Source organism: Hemiscyllium ocellatum, chromosome 14 (genome assembly GCF_020745735.1).
Source record: "Hemiscyllium ocellatum isolate sHemOce1 chromosome 14, sHemOce1.pat.X.cur, whole genome shotgun sequence".
Classification (NCBI taxonomy): Eukaryota; Metazoa; Chordata; class Chondrichthyes; order Orectolobiformes; family Hemiscylliidae; genus Hemiscyllium; species Hemiscyllium ocellatum.
The window spans coordinates 71,329,042-71,346,662 of NC_083414.1; the positions used below are offsets into that span (position 1 = coordinate 71,329,042).

At 41.4% G+C, this 17,621-nt stretch overlaps 1 protein-coding gene across 1 annotated transcript in view; it reads right to left on the reverse strand.

The window, feature by feature from the left end:
- Positions 1 to 6,311: 6,311 nt before the first annotated feature.
- ip6k1 (inositol hexakisphosphate kinase 1) overlaps positions 6,312 to 17,621 on the reverse strand; it is a 72,244-nt gene continuing 60,934 nt past the window's right edge. Inside the window, exons 5-6 of the mRNA XM_060835786.1 lie at positions 13,324 to 13,499; positions 6,312 to 11,538 (exon numbers count right to left, since the gene is read on the reverse strand). Coding sequence (XP_060691769.1) covers positions 11,038 to 11,538; positions 13,324 to 13,499 — 677 coding nt within the window. The 3' untranslated portion in view covers positions 6,312 to 11,037. The remainder of the gene's footprint in view (positions 11,539 to 13,323; positions 13,500 to 17,621) is intronic.

The window sequence follows — 17,621 nt, forward strand, 5'->3', positions numbered from 1 at the left end:
CTCTTTGGTGAAGAAGAAATGATTAGCACCAGGAAATTGGAAAAATGTTAACGTGATGGATGGAATCAGAAAAGTCAAGGAAAATAGTTGAGGAGCAACTGGACACAGGGAAAAAAGAAAGGAGTCAAGATTGGAAGAAATCAGTTCATGATGCAGGGACAAGTTGAATCAGTAAGTATACCAGGTCAGACTTGTTTGTAGATCTTGGGAAAGATGTTAAAATGGGCTGTTTGGGGATAGGGGAACTGAGGTGGGAGTCCACAGAGGGATGCTCTCTGAAGATTAGGTCAGTCCTGGAAAGAATGGCTTGATGTTTGACTGGTAAGACCAAGGTTAAGAAGAATTGAATTGCAAAGCTGGTATTAAGCCTCTATTAGGGAGCAGTCAGTTTGCTGGACAACAATGTCTTGTCAGCAGGTTTGATAACAATATTACGATTAGAGTACAGAGACTGGAGTTCAGAGGGAGACAAATTAGTGTGAGGGGAGCTCAAAAGTTGAGATAACACATGATTCCAGCAATTCTCCAGTTACTACAGTCACAAATGACATCACGTGTGATGTTGATAACGATTAGCGTTATTTTGGTACTGCAAGAGTTGTGGAAGTTTGATTGGAAGGATTCAAACATGGAGTTGAAGTAAAGATGGGTCAGATTTGGGAGGTGTTGGTATGTTTGGGGATTTGAGGGAGGGAAGAAAAGTTGGGCGATTTTTCTGTTGCACATAGAAGGACTAACCGTTGTTTTCTCGCTGGATGAGGTAATGACAGCAGATTTCAAGTGGAGAAGGCAGATACCCCAAAAAAGAGCATGTTTACACATCTGCTAATGTCGAGAGACTAAGAGGGGAAGAAGTATCATCAAGATGAACAAGGGTATGGGAGGGGAGGAAAAAAAATTCAGAGTAGGCAGATGGGACCTTTAGAGGAAATTGTCAGCAACTGGAAGGAAACAAAGTGGCAGCAAAAACTAATGTAATAGGCTCCATCTTAGTGAGAGAAGTCCACAAACTTCTTACATTTGTTTTGGAAATAAATGTTGACAAGATAGGAGAAGGCTTTAAGAGGAGTCTGCAGTTGAGGCAAGTTGGAAAGGAAGCAGTGGTCAATCTTTGCATCTCAGGATGACACTGAAATAGGAGTCAGTTCCAACTACTGGACCAGATGCTGTCCTGTCGGGTCTGATGACGAGTGACTCAACCTGTTGTCCAACATATTAATTAAAGACTGCAACTCTCTCTCTCTAATTTGAGAGAGCAGAAATTAACAAAAATATTTGCATTTATGTAAGTACCTTTCATGACCAAAGGATGCGTTTGAAGCCTAATAAGGCTTCAATTTAAAATTTCACATACAGAGCTGACTTTCTCAAATTCAACTTAGACATTCCACGAGATGTTTGGCTTAGTAACTGACCTGAGAAGAAAATGGATAACATATTCTCACCTGTTACTGGCAACCTCTCAAAATGTATGCAAAGTGCATACTTCTAAGAATAAGCTGAGATTAAAATATTGTCTTGAGAATGGATTTCAATAGAGTAAGGATGCAAGAGGGACCAAAAACACACTGATGTGCTTGGAATATACATGGAATAAATAATATAGAAACAATGAGCAGGGGTAGGCCTTTCAGTATGATCATGACTGACCCTCTCTCTCTTTTGGTGGTGAATTCCAAAGGTTCACTACCCTTTCACTGAAGAAGTATTTCCTCACCTCAATCCTAAATGGTCTATCCATTTCCTGGGCCTGTCCACTGGTACTAGACTCCCCAATCATGGAAAACACCCTCCCAGCATCTAGCCTGTCCAGCCCTGCTAGATTTTTATACATTTCAAATCAGATTCCCTCACATCCTTCTAAAGACGAGCAAATGCAGGCCAAGTCAAACAGTCAAATCGTTGTGCCCAGAGTGTGGCAGTAGTTGGGGGCCTGGATTGGGGACTTTGGCAGTTGGTGGCCTGACAGCTCATTGCAGTTCAGAGTGTTATAGCAGTTGGGGGCCTGGATCAGGACTTCAATTGTCAGAAACTTAGCTCAATACAGGAAGAACGAGCACAATGCAGCAGTGACGGAGGTTCCCCATCATCTGTGATAGTGAGATCAGTCAGCCCGAGGTCTACCAGAGACCGGGACAAAATGGAGGAGATTGAGTTCTTGTAAAGAGAGTGCAGCTCTGCATGGCTAAGAAAAGACTGTTTTCAGGAGGAAGTGAGGACTGCAGATGCTGGAGATCAGATTCGCTGAGTGGGGTGCTGGAAAAGCACAGCTTGTCAGGCAGCATCCGAGGGGCAGGAGAATCAACATTTTGGACATAAGTCCTTCATCAGGAATGTTGCCTGACCCGCTGTACTTTTCCAGCATCACACTCATCAACTCTGATCTCCAGCATCTGCAGTTCTCACTTTCTGGAGGCTAGAATCAAACTCAGGTCCCTGGTGCTGAGAGACAGCAATACGAACCGCTGAGGTACCATGCAGCTTGGAGGACAGAGTTGCACCTATGATGATGCTGGGAATGGTGACATTGTACACTTTTCACTGCACTCATGGTACTTTTGTACTTGAGGTAAAAACAATGACTGCAGATGCTGGAAACCAGATTCTAGATCAGTGGTGCTAGAAGAGCACAGCAGTTCAGGCAGCATCCAAAGTGCAGCAAAATCGACGTTTCGGGCAAAAGCCCTTCATCAGGAATAAAGGCAGTGAGCCTGAAAACGTGGAGAGATGAGCTAGAGAAGGGTGGGGGTGGGGAGAGAGTAGCATAGAGTACAATGGGTGAGTGGGGGAGGAGATGAAAGTGATAGGTCAGGGAGGAGACGGTGGAGTGGATAGGTAGAAAAGGAGCTAGGCAGGTCGGACAAGTCCGGACAAGTCACGGGGACAGTGCTGAGCTGGAAGTTTGAAACTAGGGTGAGGTGGGGGAAGGGGAAAATGAGGAAGCTGTTGAAGCCTGAAAGCGTGGAGAGCCACCAGACGCCTGGAGGAAGAATGCCTCATCTTCCGCCTCGGAACACTTCAACCCCAGGGCATCAATGTGGACTTCAACAGCTTCCTCATTTCCCCTTCCCACACCTCATCCTAGTTTCAAACTTCCAGCTCAGCACTGTCCCCATGACTTGTCCGACCTGCCTAGCTCCTTTTCTACCTATCCACTCCACCCTCTCCTCCCTGACCTATCACCTTCATCTCCTCCCCCACTCACCCATTGTACTCTATGCCACTCTCTCCCCACCCCCACCCTCCTCTAGTTTATCTCTCCACGCTTTCAGGCTCACTGCCTTTATTCCTGATGAAGGGCTTTTGCCCGAAACGTCGATTTCGCTGCTCGTTGGATGCTGCCTGAACTGCTGTGCTCTTCCAGCACCACTGATCCAGATACTTTTGTACTTGAGTACACCTGACAATAAATTCTAATTCATAAGATAGTCATGCCACCCCCAGTATCAGCCTAGTGAATCTTTGCTGTATTCCGAATATGGCACATATATACTTTCTTACATAGGGAGACTAAAACTGCACTGTTCTCACCAGGACCCTATATAACTGCAATAAGTCATTCCTACTTCTGAACTCTCATTCTTTTTCAATGAAGACCAATATAGCATTTGTTTGTCCCTACAGAGGTCTAAATCACTTTGAAGCCTCCTTGCATCTTCCCCACAACACACAACAGTTTTGTGTTATCAGCAGACTTGAAAATATGGGATTCCCTTATCCAGGTAATTTATGTAGATCATGAAGAGTTGGGCCCAAGCACTGATGTTTGCAGTAGGAGAAAGCGAGAACTGCAGATGCTGGAGATCAGAGATGAGTGTGCGGTGCTGGAAAAGCACAGCCGATCGGGCAGCATTCGTGGAGCAGGAGAATCGACGTTTCAGGCCCTTCCTGATGAAGGGCTTGTGTCCGAAATGTTGATTTCTCCTGGTCCTCGGATGCTGCCTGAGCTGCCGTGCTTTTCCAGCACCACATTCTCAACTCTGATCTTTGCAGTATCCCACTTGCCACTGCCTGACTCTTAGAACAAGTTAGTCCCACTGTTTTTCTAGTCTGTCAACTAATGCTTGGTCCATGCCAAGCAATTGGTCCATGTATAAGCAATTGAATCAAAAGCTTTCTGAAATTCCAAATAACCACATCCACTGGTTTTCCTCATCTATTCTATTAGTTACATGCTCAAAATTGCCAACAGATTTTAAGTATGTTTTCCCATTCATAAACCCATGTGTTCTGTTATCACACGTTTTATAATTGGCTCCAGCATTTCCCTTCTACTGATGTTAGGATAACTGATCTGTAATTCTTTTTTCTCTCTCTTTACTTTTCTCCCTCATTACTTTTTACATAATAAAGGTTATATTTACTACACCAATTTATAGGAACTGTTTCAGAGTTTGTAACATTTTGAAAGATCACCGATACATCCAATATTTCCAGAGCCATTTCCTTTAGTAATCTGGGACATTGATTATCAGGCCCCTGGTGATTTGTTAGCCATTAATCCCATTAACTTCCCCAGCACTATTTTCTTACTTATACTGATTTCCATCAGTTTTTCTGTCTCACCAGAATCTTAGTTCTCTAACGTTTCTTGGACATTGCTCATGTGTTGTTTTGCAAAGACAGAAGCAAAGAATATATTCATTTCTTCTGGAATTCTATCATAATTCCACATCTTGACTGTAAGAAACCTACATTTGTCTTTACTAAACTTTTTCTCTTCACATAATTATAAAAACTGACTGTAAAAGCTTCTATGTTCCCTGTAATGTTACGTATACTCTATTTCAGGCATGCTGCTTTTTCTTTCATTTTTAATTACTCCTCTTTGGATCTACTCCCTACTTTATTTTGTAAGCCAAGGTTGAGTCACTTTTCCTCTTTACCTCAGATAGGAATGAATAATTGTTCATTGTCATGCACATGTTCTTTAAAAGATAAACCATTGCCTATCCACCCCCACCTTTTTAGTGAGGTCCCCCAATACATCTTTGCCAATTCATGCCTCATTGTTCCCTTTATTTAGATTAAAGACTTCATCTTAAATGAATAATTTACCATATTATGGTTATTCTTCTCCAAGAGAGAGGCACAATACAATTGTAAACCTCTCCTTTCTCATTGCAGTCATTGTTTAGATTAGCCTGTTCTCTGGTTGGTTCCTCAATGCATAGGTCTAAAAAAAAACCACTCTAGCAAATCTTCACAGTATCGTTGTTAATTTGCTTATCCAATCTATCTGTAAATTAGTCATCTGTAATGGCCTATAGCAGTCTAGAGGACTAATGACAACAGCAGATTGCCTTTAATGGGAATAATTGATTATTAGGTCACTGTTAGATGCATCAGACCATGATCGCAACAGGATCCAAGTTGCTCGCTGTGTTCCTATATCTGTCTTATTATCATTGCTTAGCAGTTCCAGGAATTTTTGTTCAAATACAAGCAATGTTATTGTTTATTTGACAAGGGATAAAGCCACTCACAATTCCAAAGAAAAACGTTTCATAGGATATTGCATCTGCTATAAATAATCTTTTACAGCACAGGTTTGTAATTTTGTTTTATATCAATAAGAAATTGTCTAATATTCTGTCCCTTTCGAACCTGGCTCTCTCTTACCTTCGTATGTTTAATATTTGTCTCCTTGGCTGCTTTGTTCCCTCTTCTGGAATTTCTTCTCAGCAGATTGCATCCCAATGCTGCATACATATTAGTCATTATTGTCATTCAGCAGCTGCACTGGGCAGAATACAGCTAGCCTGATCTTCCTGATGTTGGTGTGGGAGCTTTAAAAACAATTCTAACACAGATATAGGTGCCCTGGCGACAGTAACATTTATTGTCCATTTCTAATTCCCATTAAGAGTATGATGGTGAACTGCCTTCTTGAACTGAAATCAGTAAACGGAACTTATACGGAAATTTCAATGTAAAACCATGTGGTAGTGTCGGCTTTGAACAGACATTATCCCAACAAAAGATCATTGCAAGGCAGAGTCTGGTGAGCATCTTGATCTGCATCTCCTCTCAAGACTCTCTTTCCAAATCACACACCAGCCTGATGTGGAACTATCACCATTCCTTCATGGTAAAGGGGACAAAATCCTGGAACTCCCTCCATACCAGCACTAAGTGTCTCTACACAGATGGACTGTAGCAGTTCAAGAAGTTCACAAGTATATTCTCAATATCATTTAGGAATCGGCATTAAATGCTGCCCTTGATGTTTTCCAGATCATGTATCTCTGTACCACAACAAGGGATCACCAGTCTACAAGGTTTAATAGGTAATGAAAGATCAAGCAGAATTGTACGTTTCCTAAGTGTATTTATTTTATACATAACTGTGACAACTGGGAAGTAACACTGTAAACACAGATCACAAGGATACAGTATGCTCATGCCCATAGATTCCTGAAAAGAGGGTCTACCATTGAAGATACAGTCACACAATAGAAATACAGTGAAAAAAAACATTGAAACTACTTTGAATAAATTAGTAATATAACAAAACAATTCCCCCATCTGTTTCAAGCTGAGGGGTTTTCTATCTGGTTTAATATGCAGAAATTTAATGTTTCCCTACGTTTCTGCAAGATTGTTGTAGTAAACTATTAGGAGCCCAATGTGGCTTTAACAACATTGTGAACAAGAAAAACATGTTCAACCTCATCCTTCAATTCTCCCCATTCCCCTCCCTCCCCCTTTCCATTGCTGAGCACCACGTCAAAGCTGCAGTATCCCTTCTCATCAGGTAGCCTCAACTCATGGTACATCAATTGTGCACAGCACTCATTGAAAAGGAACTTTAAGCCTTACCCTGCCCTGCATCTTCATAGTGCAATTGTTGGGCTACCAGTCCCCAAAGTTGGTATAAACAGAATAAGGGACACCACGAGGGGCAGTACTAACAGAATGCTGTCAAGAAATCAGAGATATCCATCAGTAGTTCCCAAAAGGCAGATCTCATATTCTGCAGGAAAATGTTTGCCAGCGCAGTGAGAGGAAACACCAGACCCACAATTACAAACAGGCACATTTTAAATCCTAGTGGCTGCAAAATGCCAGTGAGCAGCTGAAGTAAAATTCTGTTAGTGCCATTCTGCAGATCAGCCCTTTTAAGTTTGAAAAACCTAAAAGCAGATAAACATACCTAGATCAGGTTGTTCCTGTACGGTGGGCAATCACTTTATGTGCTCTGACAAATCTGTATATTGGTACTTCTCAGACCAGGCTGCTCCAGATTGAGTTTACCCAATGTACTTCCGGTTTCAGGGTAAACTATTGCTTGCAACCATACTATTTGCAACAACTTGGGACTGAGCAGATACTCCTTATCAAAGTCACAGTTAATACTGCATGCGTTCCGAGTGTACAATGTGGTCCAAGATCCTAAGTAAACCTGGTATCATTTCTTTAATTCACTATTTCTTTTCATCGGCCTTGAATTTTAAAACTGCTGTGCTTTCTGTCTACAGAAAATAATGAGAAAGGAAGTTGGAACCTGACATTTTAAAATGTTCAGAGCTGGACAGTCTCTCATTTCCTGGTCCCGTCAACCTCTGGTTCTCTGTAATTGAGCATGGTTAGATGGAAATGTCACTCAAATGCTGGTTCCTTAGTAATGTGCTACCATAGAAACAAAAGGACCTAAAAAGATAGGTGCAGCTCAGAAACTGAATTGACGCTTGACTCATTTGTAATTGTTTTTGAAAAAAATCTTTAAACAACTAAGATACAACAGTTTAAATATTAAAAAGTACATTGCTAAACAACAGTGGCCCATACTAACAAATTTTGGGCTGAATTACTTCAGAGTACATTTAATTCACTGTCAGTGTCTTGGAGGGCCATTAGGATCCAGGGCTGCTCAAAATATACTTGCCAATGAGTCACAGAGTTGGTGCAATGTTTCTCAGAAAATATCCAGCAATAACTCTGTTAAGAAGCAAGATTGAAAGTTGCAGAGATGTTTAAACAGTACTATTTGAGTGCTGCTTATTTCTCCCATGAGGTAAGAGAAGGAGATCGAGTGCAGTGGAGTGACTGGTTTATTTGTGAGTGGGAAACTTGAACCATTCAAAATCCACTGCACTGGTAAAATAAAATATTGCAATTATTAACAGTCCTTACTTGCTGAACTAATGAGCAACATGCATCTGCCACTAAAGTACCACTCAAATACCTGAATTATTTGACTGCTTTGAACAGCCATGTTGGTCCACACCTACATATGCCCACAAAAATAAAAGATTAAAAAACAATTCTGAGATTTAAAAATATTAATGACCCCCCCCCCCACGATAACTTTCTTCCCCACATGAGCCTCCACTGTCTTCAATGCTATTTAAATTTGTGACAAACCATTTCCAGATCTTTAACCCTTGATACTGTCAGCCTGAATCCTAGCTGCAGATCTATAGCTCCCAGCATGCTTCATTAAACAGTTGGCTCCAGCTCAAAGCGATGGCCAAGTTCATAGTGACCTTCCTCTCTTCTCTTTCTCCCCCAAAGTGCTAGGACTTTCTTGTTTTCTGGAATGTAATGAATTACATGTATGGAAGGCAATGAATGGAGCTTCCACTTTTCCAGCTTACATTGAGAAGTACTCCTTTCACTTTCCCTTTGTCTTTCATTTCCCATCGACTAACTGACGCACTGGAATAATGACAGTTTAGTACCTCATCTATGGGCTATTCCACAAGGAATGCAAATGTTTACTTTTTAATGGGGAGAAAGGCTTATAGTAAGAGATGGACACAGTGACAGACATGCATCAGAGTGCTCAGGTCCCTGCCATTGAGCCCTGGAAACATCTACATCCATTGAATCGTATCTAGCCCCTTCTTAATAGCTCGAAAATACAAATTAATTTGGATTCAGGATTACCTTGTGTGCAAGAAAGCTTCACGTAGCGTGCATTGACAACCGGGAAATATTCAGATGAACAGAATTACGTTTAATATACTGTGTCTTACTAATTTGCTATCACAGTGTTTGTTATTTTGGGTTGGATAACACATTTTCAGAAGCATTTAATGATGTGCCAGTAACTTTGAGAGTAGGACATGATAGGTTTTAGCTTAAGTGTCATTTTCTGCTGCCTACTACACATGAACAAGTTTCGCTGTTCTGCTCCATGGCTGTTGCTTCACACTTGCTGAGAGAATCATCCAGTAATGAAGCCACCAAGGAGGACTATGGTTCAATCACCTGGTTAAACAGGGTCAAGCAAATCAGTAAGATTTCTTTATGAGTTGTTTACGACTGCTCTTTTAGCTGGGAACTTACACTGAAGTCACTCCAGCAGATGCTGCAGCCTCTTGCAACTTTTTGGTATATTCTATTTATCATCTGCGCTCTATGTACGAATCATCCCTCCCCTTCTTTCACAGCATCGGATATTAAGATGATACCAGTCACAGTTTAAATATCTGACAAATCTGGCAGTGTCAGAACAATGTTAAGAGCTTACTATAATACCATTCGACTTGAAAAGGCAGGGCTATGGAAATTACCTCAATCCACTTTACCCACAGACAGCTTTGCATACAAAAGTTTGATGTTCACAATAAAATGCTTACACGTGTTTCCTAGAGTTTGAGCTGACAGGCCATGCAGTTTCATTCAATTGTAGTCTCTAAACTTGGTCACACAGGGTAATGCTCCAGGTCAGTGTCTGTCTCTAGGGGGAAACCAATCCAGGTTATAGCCTTTCTTACTCAAAAGGGGATACTGCAGTTTTATGGGATAGGATCCTGTAAACCAGGGCTCTCAGAACTTCATGATCCAGACTGGAATATACACTTCAAAAGACAAAAATAAAGATTTTGGAACAACGTAGCAAAATAGCAATCTTAAAAATTACACACAGTAGAATTAGTTTGAAACTTGAACTACTGCAAATACTTGTAAGCAAAGATGTATAAAGTCAACATATTTTAAAAGGATGGCAACGTAACAGCTTCATGTTAGGAACAGCTTGCAGGTCAGTTTTATAAACAAACCTGCCACCTGCATTGTGCCAATGTGCTCTCTTATAAATTATTAAATGCCTCTACTGTATCAGCAGGATGTATTTCTGTAACTACATGAACAATAGGTGAAAACCAATTCCTTCTGGGGACGGACAGCAGGAAATAGCTCTCACTCTTCTGGTTACATTCACTGGAAGTTTGCAACAATCTTGCACTTATTTATCTTCATTAGCCAGTGTTGTAAAGGAGAGATTGTGATAACTGAAAGAGCCTTACTTTGTGATACTCGTATCTAAGACCCTTACAAAAGCTCTAACCTCATGGTGCACAGTTCTTTGCAGTAATCCAGCAGTGGTCCATGATCTGACTCTTGGGACATTACTCTGATACATCTTCTGAAGAACGTGCAACAGCCTTCCAAAAAGAGCTGGCGAGCCACAGGCTCTGTGCATTAAATCGCTGGCACAGTGAGATTAACCCTGGCAAGATACTGAAGGGAATAATATTCAAGGGAGGAAGTGAAGTTCAAAACAAACCCGCACACCTGTCAGCTAAAGAACCTGAGTGTTAACCTATGGAGTCCTTCACTCACATTCAGGTGGTCGTAAATGAGGAAAATTGTCCCAACATTTACAAATATACAGCAATCCATGCAGTCTCAGTCTTTGGGAGCAGTAGGAGATTACCTGGCCTGCTTGCTGCTTTGGTACCGAGTGGGTGCCCCCACATGGCACCTGCCACTGTACAATAGGCCTCAGTAAGTGAATGGCATTGCTCCCTTTTTGTTTTACAAGATGCATTAGTATCAGTACAGGCAGTGCTGTTCCATGTGACTATGTAATAATTTTATACATTGTGATATAACAAACAGTTCGAACAACAAACTCATTGTTTTCTGTCTAGCAATTTGCCAGAAGTTGACAGTATTTTTGTCTGTGGCATCATCGCTGCGATGAGTATCTGAATAAGCAATCATAAGGTATGTGCTTGAGAGGGAAAGGTCAGTACCTTTCCCTCCCGAATAATAGGTAAAGAATTAGGAACAGTTCGGAATATGCTATTGGTTCTGGAGTTGAATCTCTTCCAGAATACTAATGAGATTCTCCAGTCCAAAAAGATAACCTGTGTCAGGCCCATCATGCACAGTTTGGTCATCCCGAAACCCCTTGAATGTGCTGTGGGCAAAGTCTATCATCCGCACGTCAATTTTCGGCTGATCCTGAATGCTGCTTGAGAAGGAAGGGGAGGATGAACTGGTGCTTGCCTGCAGGTTGTCTTGGTTCATTGCCCCTGTGGATTTGTTTCGATGGTCTGTCTTTCGCTCCTTTCCATCATAGATGATCAACAAAGAGCTGGAATAGAAGCGGTAAGAAGCTTGCTTCTCCAGAACCTCCTTCAGGGTGCGAAGTTTCAGCAGAATAGCATCAAACAAGTCCACACGTAGGTACCTGCCGTTGTGCAGAAACTGATACAGAGCTTTGCTAAAGCCTTCGATGGAAAGACTGCGACCATAATACTTGTTCCTGCACACATAATGCCCTGAGTCTAACTGGTACACCTGAAAACACAAAGCATAACTGGTAAACATGGCTTCTTGGACAAATAATTTACAACCAAGTTCATATCTAATATCTAAAGTATAATACTATGAATTTAGTTTCAATCTTTATATCCAGATAGACAAGGCAATGACTTCATGGTATTTTCACTGGACTGTTAATCCAGAGACCCAGATAATGTTCTGGGGACCTGGATTCAAATCCGCCACAGCAGATGGTGGAATTTGAATTCAATAAATATCTGGAATGAAGAGTCTAATGATGACCATTAATCCATTGTTGATTGTCTGAAAAAGCTACCTGGCTCACCAATGTCCTTTAGGGAAGGAAACTGCCATTTTTACCTGATCTGGCCTACATGTGACTCCAGACCCACAGCAATGTGGTGGACTCTAAACTGCACTCTGGGATAGGCAATAAATACTAGTCTAGCCAGTGATGCCATCATCCCATGATTAATGTCCTGCCTTTGTTGCATGCTCTCAATATTGCTCGATTTATTCCCTGTCCCACCATAGCTACTGTCAGGGGGCCTACGGGCGTTTCATACTTCTTCCTCTTTTTATTTCTTGTTTGCATTCAAATAGATACTATGTCTTCTGATCCAAGGTAATATCTTACTGTCGTTCTTATTCCATCCCATACTAAATGCTACCCACCATCCTTTCCTTCTGGTCTGTTCTTTCAAAAGGTCAGACACCCCTGAATACTTAGTGCCCAGGTTTTATCTCCATAATGGCTATAAGATCATGCACATTAATTCTTTACTTTGTTGCACTACACACTTTCAAGTAAAAAGCTCATAATCCTGCCTTCTTATTGTTTCTCCCTATCTTTGACCCTTTTTACTTCTGCTTTTCGATGTACATTCTGTCTCTTCCAGTCTCACTCTTGGTTTATAAGCTTAATATCCCCTTTCCCAGCCCGTTCCTCACCCTGGCCCAACATCCAAAATTCTCTAAAGCCCTCTGTATAGCTCTGGTTACTTGACTTACCAGGACCATGATCCCAGCACAGTTCAAGTGAATCCCACAAGAATAGCTCCCTCCTGGGTTCTCTCTCTCCCCAGTGTCCCCATATTACACTGTACATCTGCAAGAACCTTGCGACTATTGAACAACTGCCTGAGTTCTAATAGCTGCCTCACTTGCAGTCACACTTGCCACCTCCTGAGCACAAATCAAGTTTCTAATCACAATCTGAGGGGTGTGACTATCCTCTGGAGCAAGAAGTGTCCAGGTAAACGACCAGGTAAGCTGCTGTTTTTAAAATGGTACAGGTCAAGGAATAGACATTGTCTGAGATATCAGGAGAAATTAACTTCTAGATTTTAAGAAAAAAACATCAAAAATACGTATTCAAAGTTGGCCTCGATAACAAAAGGGCTAGAATTTAATGGGAGAAGGTTTTATTATAGTTCTATGAATTGGATAACACCTGGAGTACTGCCTACTAGAACACAGCACCTATTATCACCACCGAACCACCTGCAAATGAATAGTTTGCACTGAACTGATTAAACCTGTCATTTAATGTAAATTGGAAACTCTAGTCACGCGAACACCAAACTCTGTCACCTCAGCTTTCCTTCTTCCCCACTATCCCACTTCTTTACCTGTTACTTCTTGCATTGCAGCTCATTTCTTATCCATTCAACAGTTTTTTTTAAAAGAATAGTTTGAATCGCACAATGGGTTAAGTTTCTTTCAGCAGCAGATAAACAAAATAATTGATGTCAAACTGAATGGCAGGCTACATTTTATGATGTTAAATTAGTCACTTACTTGCATTCCGCACACTCGCACACCCAGTGCTCCAGAGGTACTCAGCTCACATTTTTTAATCTGTCGTGCTGCTTTCTCCTCAGATGCATCATCCCCGTGCTGCCTGGTCCCCATTTTTAGGTCCAGAATACAAGGATAGCCAAAATGATGAACCACATTCTCCAGGAGTAGGAATTCTTTGAAGACCTTCGTTAAGGAATGTCTATGCTTTTCTATCTGAAACAGCAAGTATTACCCAAACACGCACAGTGTGTATATAGTGCTTATGTTAGTGGACTTAATCACGGAAGGGCTGCTGATTGGAGGGATTTTGTCCTGTCTCCCAACACCAGATGGCAAAATTCAATTAAATAAATCTGGAGTATAATGCTAGTATCTGAAATGGTGACCATGGAGGCTCACCACCACCCACTCAAGGGCAATAAAGAGGTAATAAATGCCAGTCTTGTCAGTGATGCCTCCATCCCATTATTTATTTTTTAAAAACTATTTCAATTGAAAGGGGATTCTCAAAAGGTTTCTTACTAGTAGGCCTCTGCTCCTTTACCTTAAAGTGAGCTCTGATTTTGTGCTCAATGGCATTATTCAGTCCATCCTGAAGTCTTTCCAAAGATATCACAGAGTAACTCTTAGACCTACATGGGATAAAAAGAAACTGGAATAGTTTACCCAATACTAAATAAGCCACTAACTCCTCAGAAACTCTGATTATAAGGGACTTTCAAACTAAACATAGCACAATTTCTTCCTCTCGGATTCCACTCAAGAAAATATCATTTTTGATCAGTGGGTGGAATATAAATTAGTACATCAAACAGTGACCAAGAGATTCTGATTACATTCTAATGGTACAAAGGTATTTCTTTACAAATCTTTTCTTTTTTGCCATTGCCTCTCATCCTCTCTCAAATGCACTCTCTCATGCTCAGCTATTACTTCATCTGTCTTAAGTGGTCTTTCTATATCTTCAAGTCTTGATAGTGAGAAGGGATGCAGATGTTTCACTTTGGAAACTGAGAGTCAAGCTGAATTCTATTTCACTTACATTACATACTTTCCTCTTTGCCAAGAGGATTCACTGTGTAGTGATCAGAGCAGAAGTCTGGAGAATGTTTGTGTCAAAAGTTTTCAACCAGGCCTAATAAGGTCAACTAAAATGACTGGCATTTGCCAGAAATGGATAACTTAACGCGGATCAAATCCAAATTTGTAGTTTCTGGTTGTATGGCTTGGTATCAAGATTCTTATTAATGCTTTTAAAAATGATACTATGGGTAAGGTCAGCTCAAATATACTTTTGCAGTCTGGATTATGGAAGTGGCTTTTATAAAACGTATAACACTGATCAATTATGCAATGTTTGTGAAGATTTGTAGCTCAGTTTGAGGTTTAGGGTGTAGGTTTGCTCGCTGAGCTGGAGGTTTGGTATCCAGATGTTTCATTATCGGGCTAAGTGAAGCGAAGCTGTTGTCTCCAGCTTTCTATTTATATGTTTGTCCTGGATGGGGTTCCTGGGGTTTGTGGTAATGTCATTTCCTGCTCGTTTTCTGAGGGGTTGATAGACGGTATCTAGATCGGTGTGTTTATTTATGATGTTGTGGTTGGAGTGCCAGTCCTCTAGGAATTCTCTGGCATGTCTTTGCAAAGCCTGTTCTAGAATAGTTGTCCCAGTCGAAATGGTGGTTATTTTCATCCGTGTGTAAGGTTACGAGGGAGAGAGGATCGTGTCTTTTTGTGGCTAGCTGGTGTTCGTGTATCCTGGTGGCTAACTTTCTTCCTGTTTGTCCTACGTAGTGTTTGTGGCAGTCCTTGCATGGAACTTTGTAGACGACGTTGGTTTTGTCCATGGGTTGTACTGGGTCTTTTAAGTTTGTTAGTTTTTGTTTGAGAGTGTTGGTGGGTTTGTGTGCTACTACGATTCCGAGGGGTCTTAGTAGTCTGGCTGTCATTTCTGAAACTTCTTTGATGTATGGTAAGGTGGTTAGGGTTTCTGGCTGTGTTTGGTCTGCCTGTCGTGGTTTGTTCCTGAGGAATCTGCGGACTGCATTTTTTGAGTATCCGTTCTTCTTGAGTACGTTGTATAGGTGGTTCTCCTCTGTTTTCCGAAGTTCGTCTGTGCTGCAGTGTGTGGTGGCTCGTTGGAATAGTGTTCTGATACAGCTTTGTTTGTGTGTGTTGGGATGGTTGCTGGTGTAGTTAAGTACTTGGTCAGTGTTTGTCGGTTTTCTGTATACGCAGGTTTGTAGTTCTCTGTTGTCCTTTCTTTCGACTGTGACCTCCAGGAATGTGAGTTTGTTCTCGGTTCTTCCTCCTTGATGAACTTTATGCCTGTGAGGGTATTGTTGATGATGTCAAATGTCTCTTCTATCTTGTTTCGTTTTGTGATCGTGGCGGACCCAGATTTTTGGTTTGATGGTTGGTAGGGATGTTTGTTCTAGTCTTTGCATTACCACTTCTGCTATGAATCCTGATAGCAGAGATCCCACGGGTGTGTCGTTGGTTTGTTTGTAGATTATGTTGTTGAAGGTGAAGTGGGTGGTGATGCACAGGTCCACTAGCTTCATGATGTTTTCGTTGGTAATGTGATTGATGGTGGTTGGGCTGTGTGTGGTGATCTCTTCTAAAAAAGTGTTGTAAGTGTTTCCTTTGCCAGGTCGATGTTGATGGAGGTGAACAGTGCTCTTACGTCAAATGAGATCATTGTTTCGTTTTCCTCTATTTTGGTGTTTTTGATGATTTTTAGGAATTCCTGGGTGGTGTGGATGGAGTGCTATGACTCTTCTACTAGGAATTTCAACTTACAGACTGGCCAAAGAACTACATACAAGACTGAAATACCTAGTAGAAGAGTCACAGCACTCCATGCATGCCACCATACATCAAAGAAGTTTCAGAAATGACAGCCAGACTACTAAGACCCCTCGGAATCCTAGTAGCACAAACTCACCAATACTCTCAAACAAAAACTAAAAAACTTAAAAGACCGTACAACCCATGGACAAAACCAAGATTCCATGCAAGGACTGCCACAAACATTATGTAGGACAAACAGGAAGAAAGTTAGCCACCAGGATACACGAACACCAGCTAGCCACAAAAAGACACAACCCTCTCTCCCTCGTAGCCTTACACACGGATGAAAAAACCACCATTTCGACTGGGACAACACATCTATCTTGGGATAGGCAAAGCAAAGACATGCCAGAGAATTCCTAGAGGCCTGGCACTCCAACCACAATGCCATACACAAACACATAGATCTAAATACCATCTATCAACCCCTTAGAAAACGAACAGGAAATGACATCACCACAAACCCCAGGAACCCCATCCAGGACAAACATATAAATAGAAAGCAGGAGACAACTGCTTCACTTCCCTTGGAGGTCGCCACTGATGATGTTACCTAGCCAGGTAATGAAATGTCTGGATATCAAACCTACAGCTCAGCGAGCAAACCTACACCCTAAACTGATCAATTATTTTCAATTGTCCTCCTGGCAACAGAGAAAAAGAAAAAACAAGGGTGTAGACTAACATGAAGGTTGAAGAATGACAGATGGAGGGGATAAATACTAAAGTGTGTTCATGAGTGCCTGTGTAATGCCAAAAGGTTTCTAAACGTTTGGTCAATGATCCAGAGTCCTTGCAATGTGTAGCATGAGAGGAATATTTGGACCAAGCCCTAAGCAGAACTCTTCCACTGAAATCACCCTGTAAACTTTAAACCCCCCCCCCCCCCCCCACAACAATGCTGTAAAGCTAAGACTGCAGAGTCTGATTGGGAAGACTAGAGTAAACTAATGAGGGAAGAGCTCTATTATTTCCACCCTCACTTCCTTCATTATCCTTGGATGCATCTCATCAAGTGTCTTTTCAAACATAAGCACAAATACCCTATCCAATACAACTTCTGCATCAATTTTGAATCTGTCAACTGCTTAGGAACTTAACTTAAATTTCCCTCCTTTAATCTCAACGTTTCTTCAGCTCTCTCTTCCTTTAAGACATTCTCCAAACCTACTTTATCAACCAAGTTTTTCATCACTTGTTCTAATACCTCCATGTGATTCAGTGTCAATTGATGAAGGGCTTTTGCCCGAAATGTTGATTTTCCTGCACCTCGGATACTGCCTGACCTGCTGTGCTTTTCCAGCACCACTCTGATCTAAACCCCAGTGTAAATTTTAGTCTGATAATGCTCCCATGAAGCACTTTGGCACATTTTACTATATGAATAAAACCAGTGTTTAGTCCCAAATGGCTTTGTCTTTCCCATACTTAAAGCCACAACAATT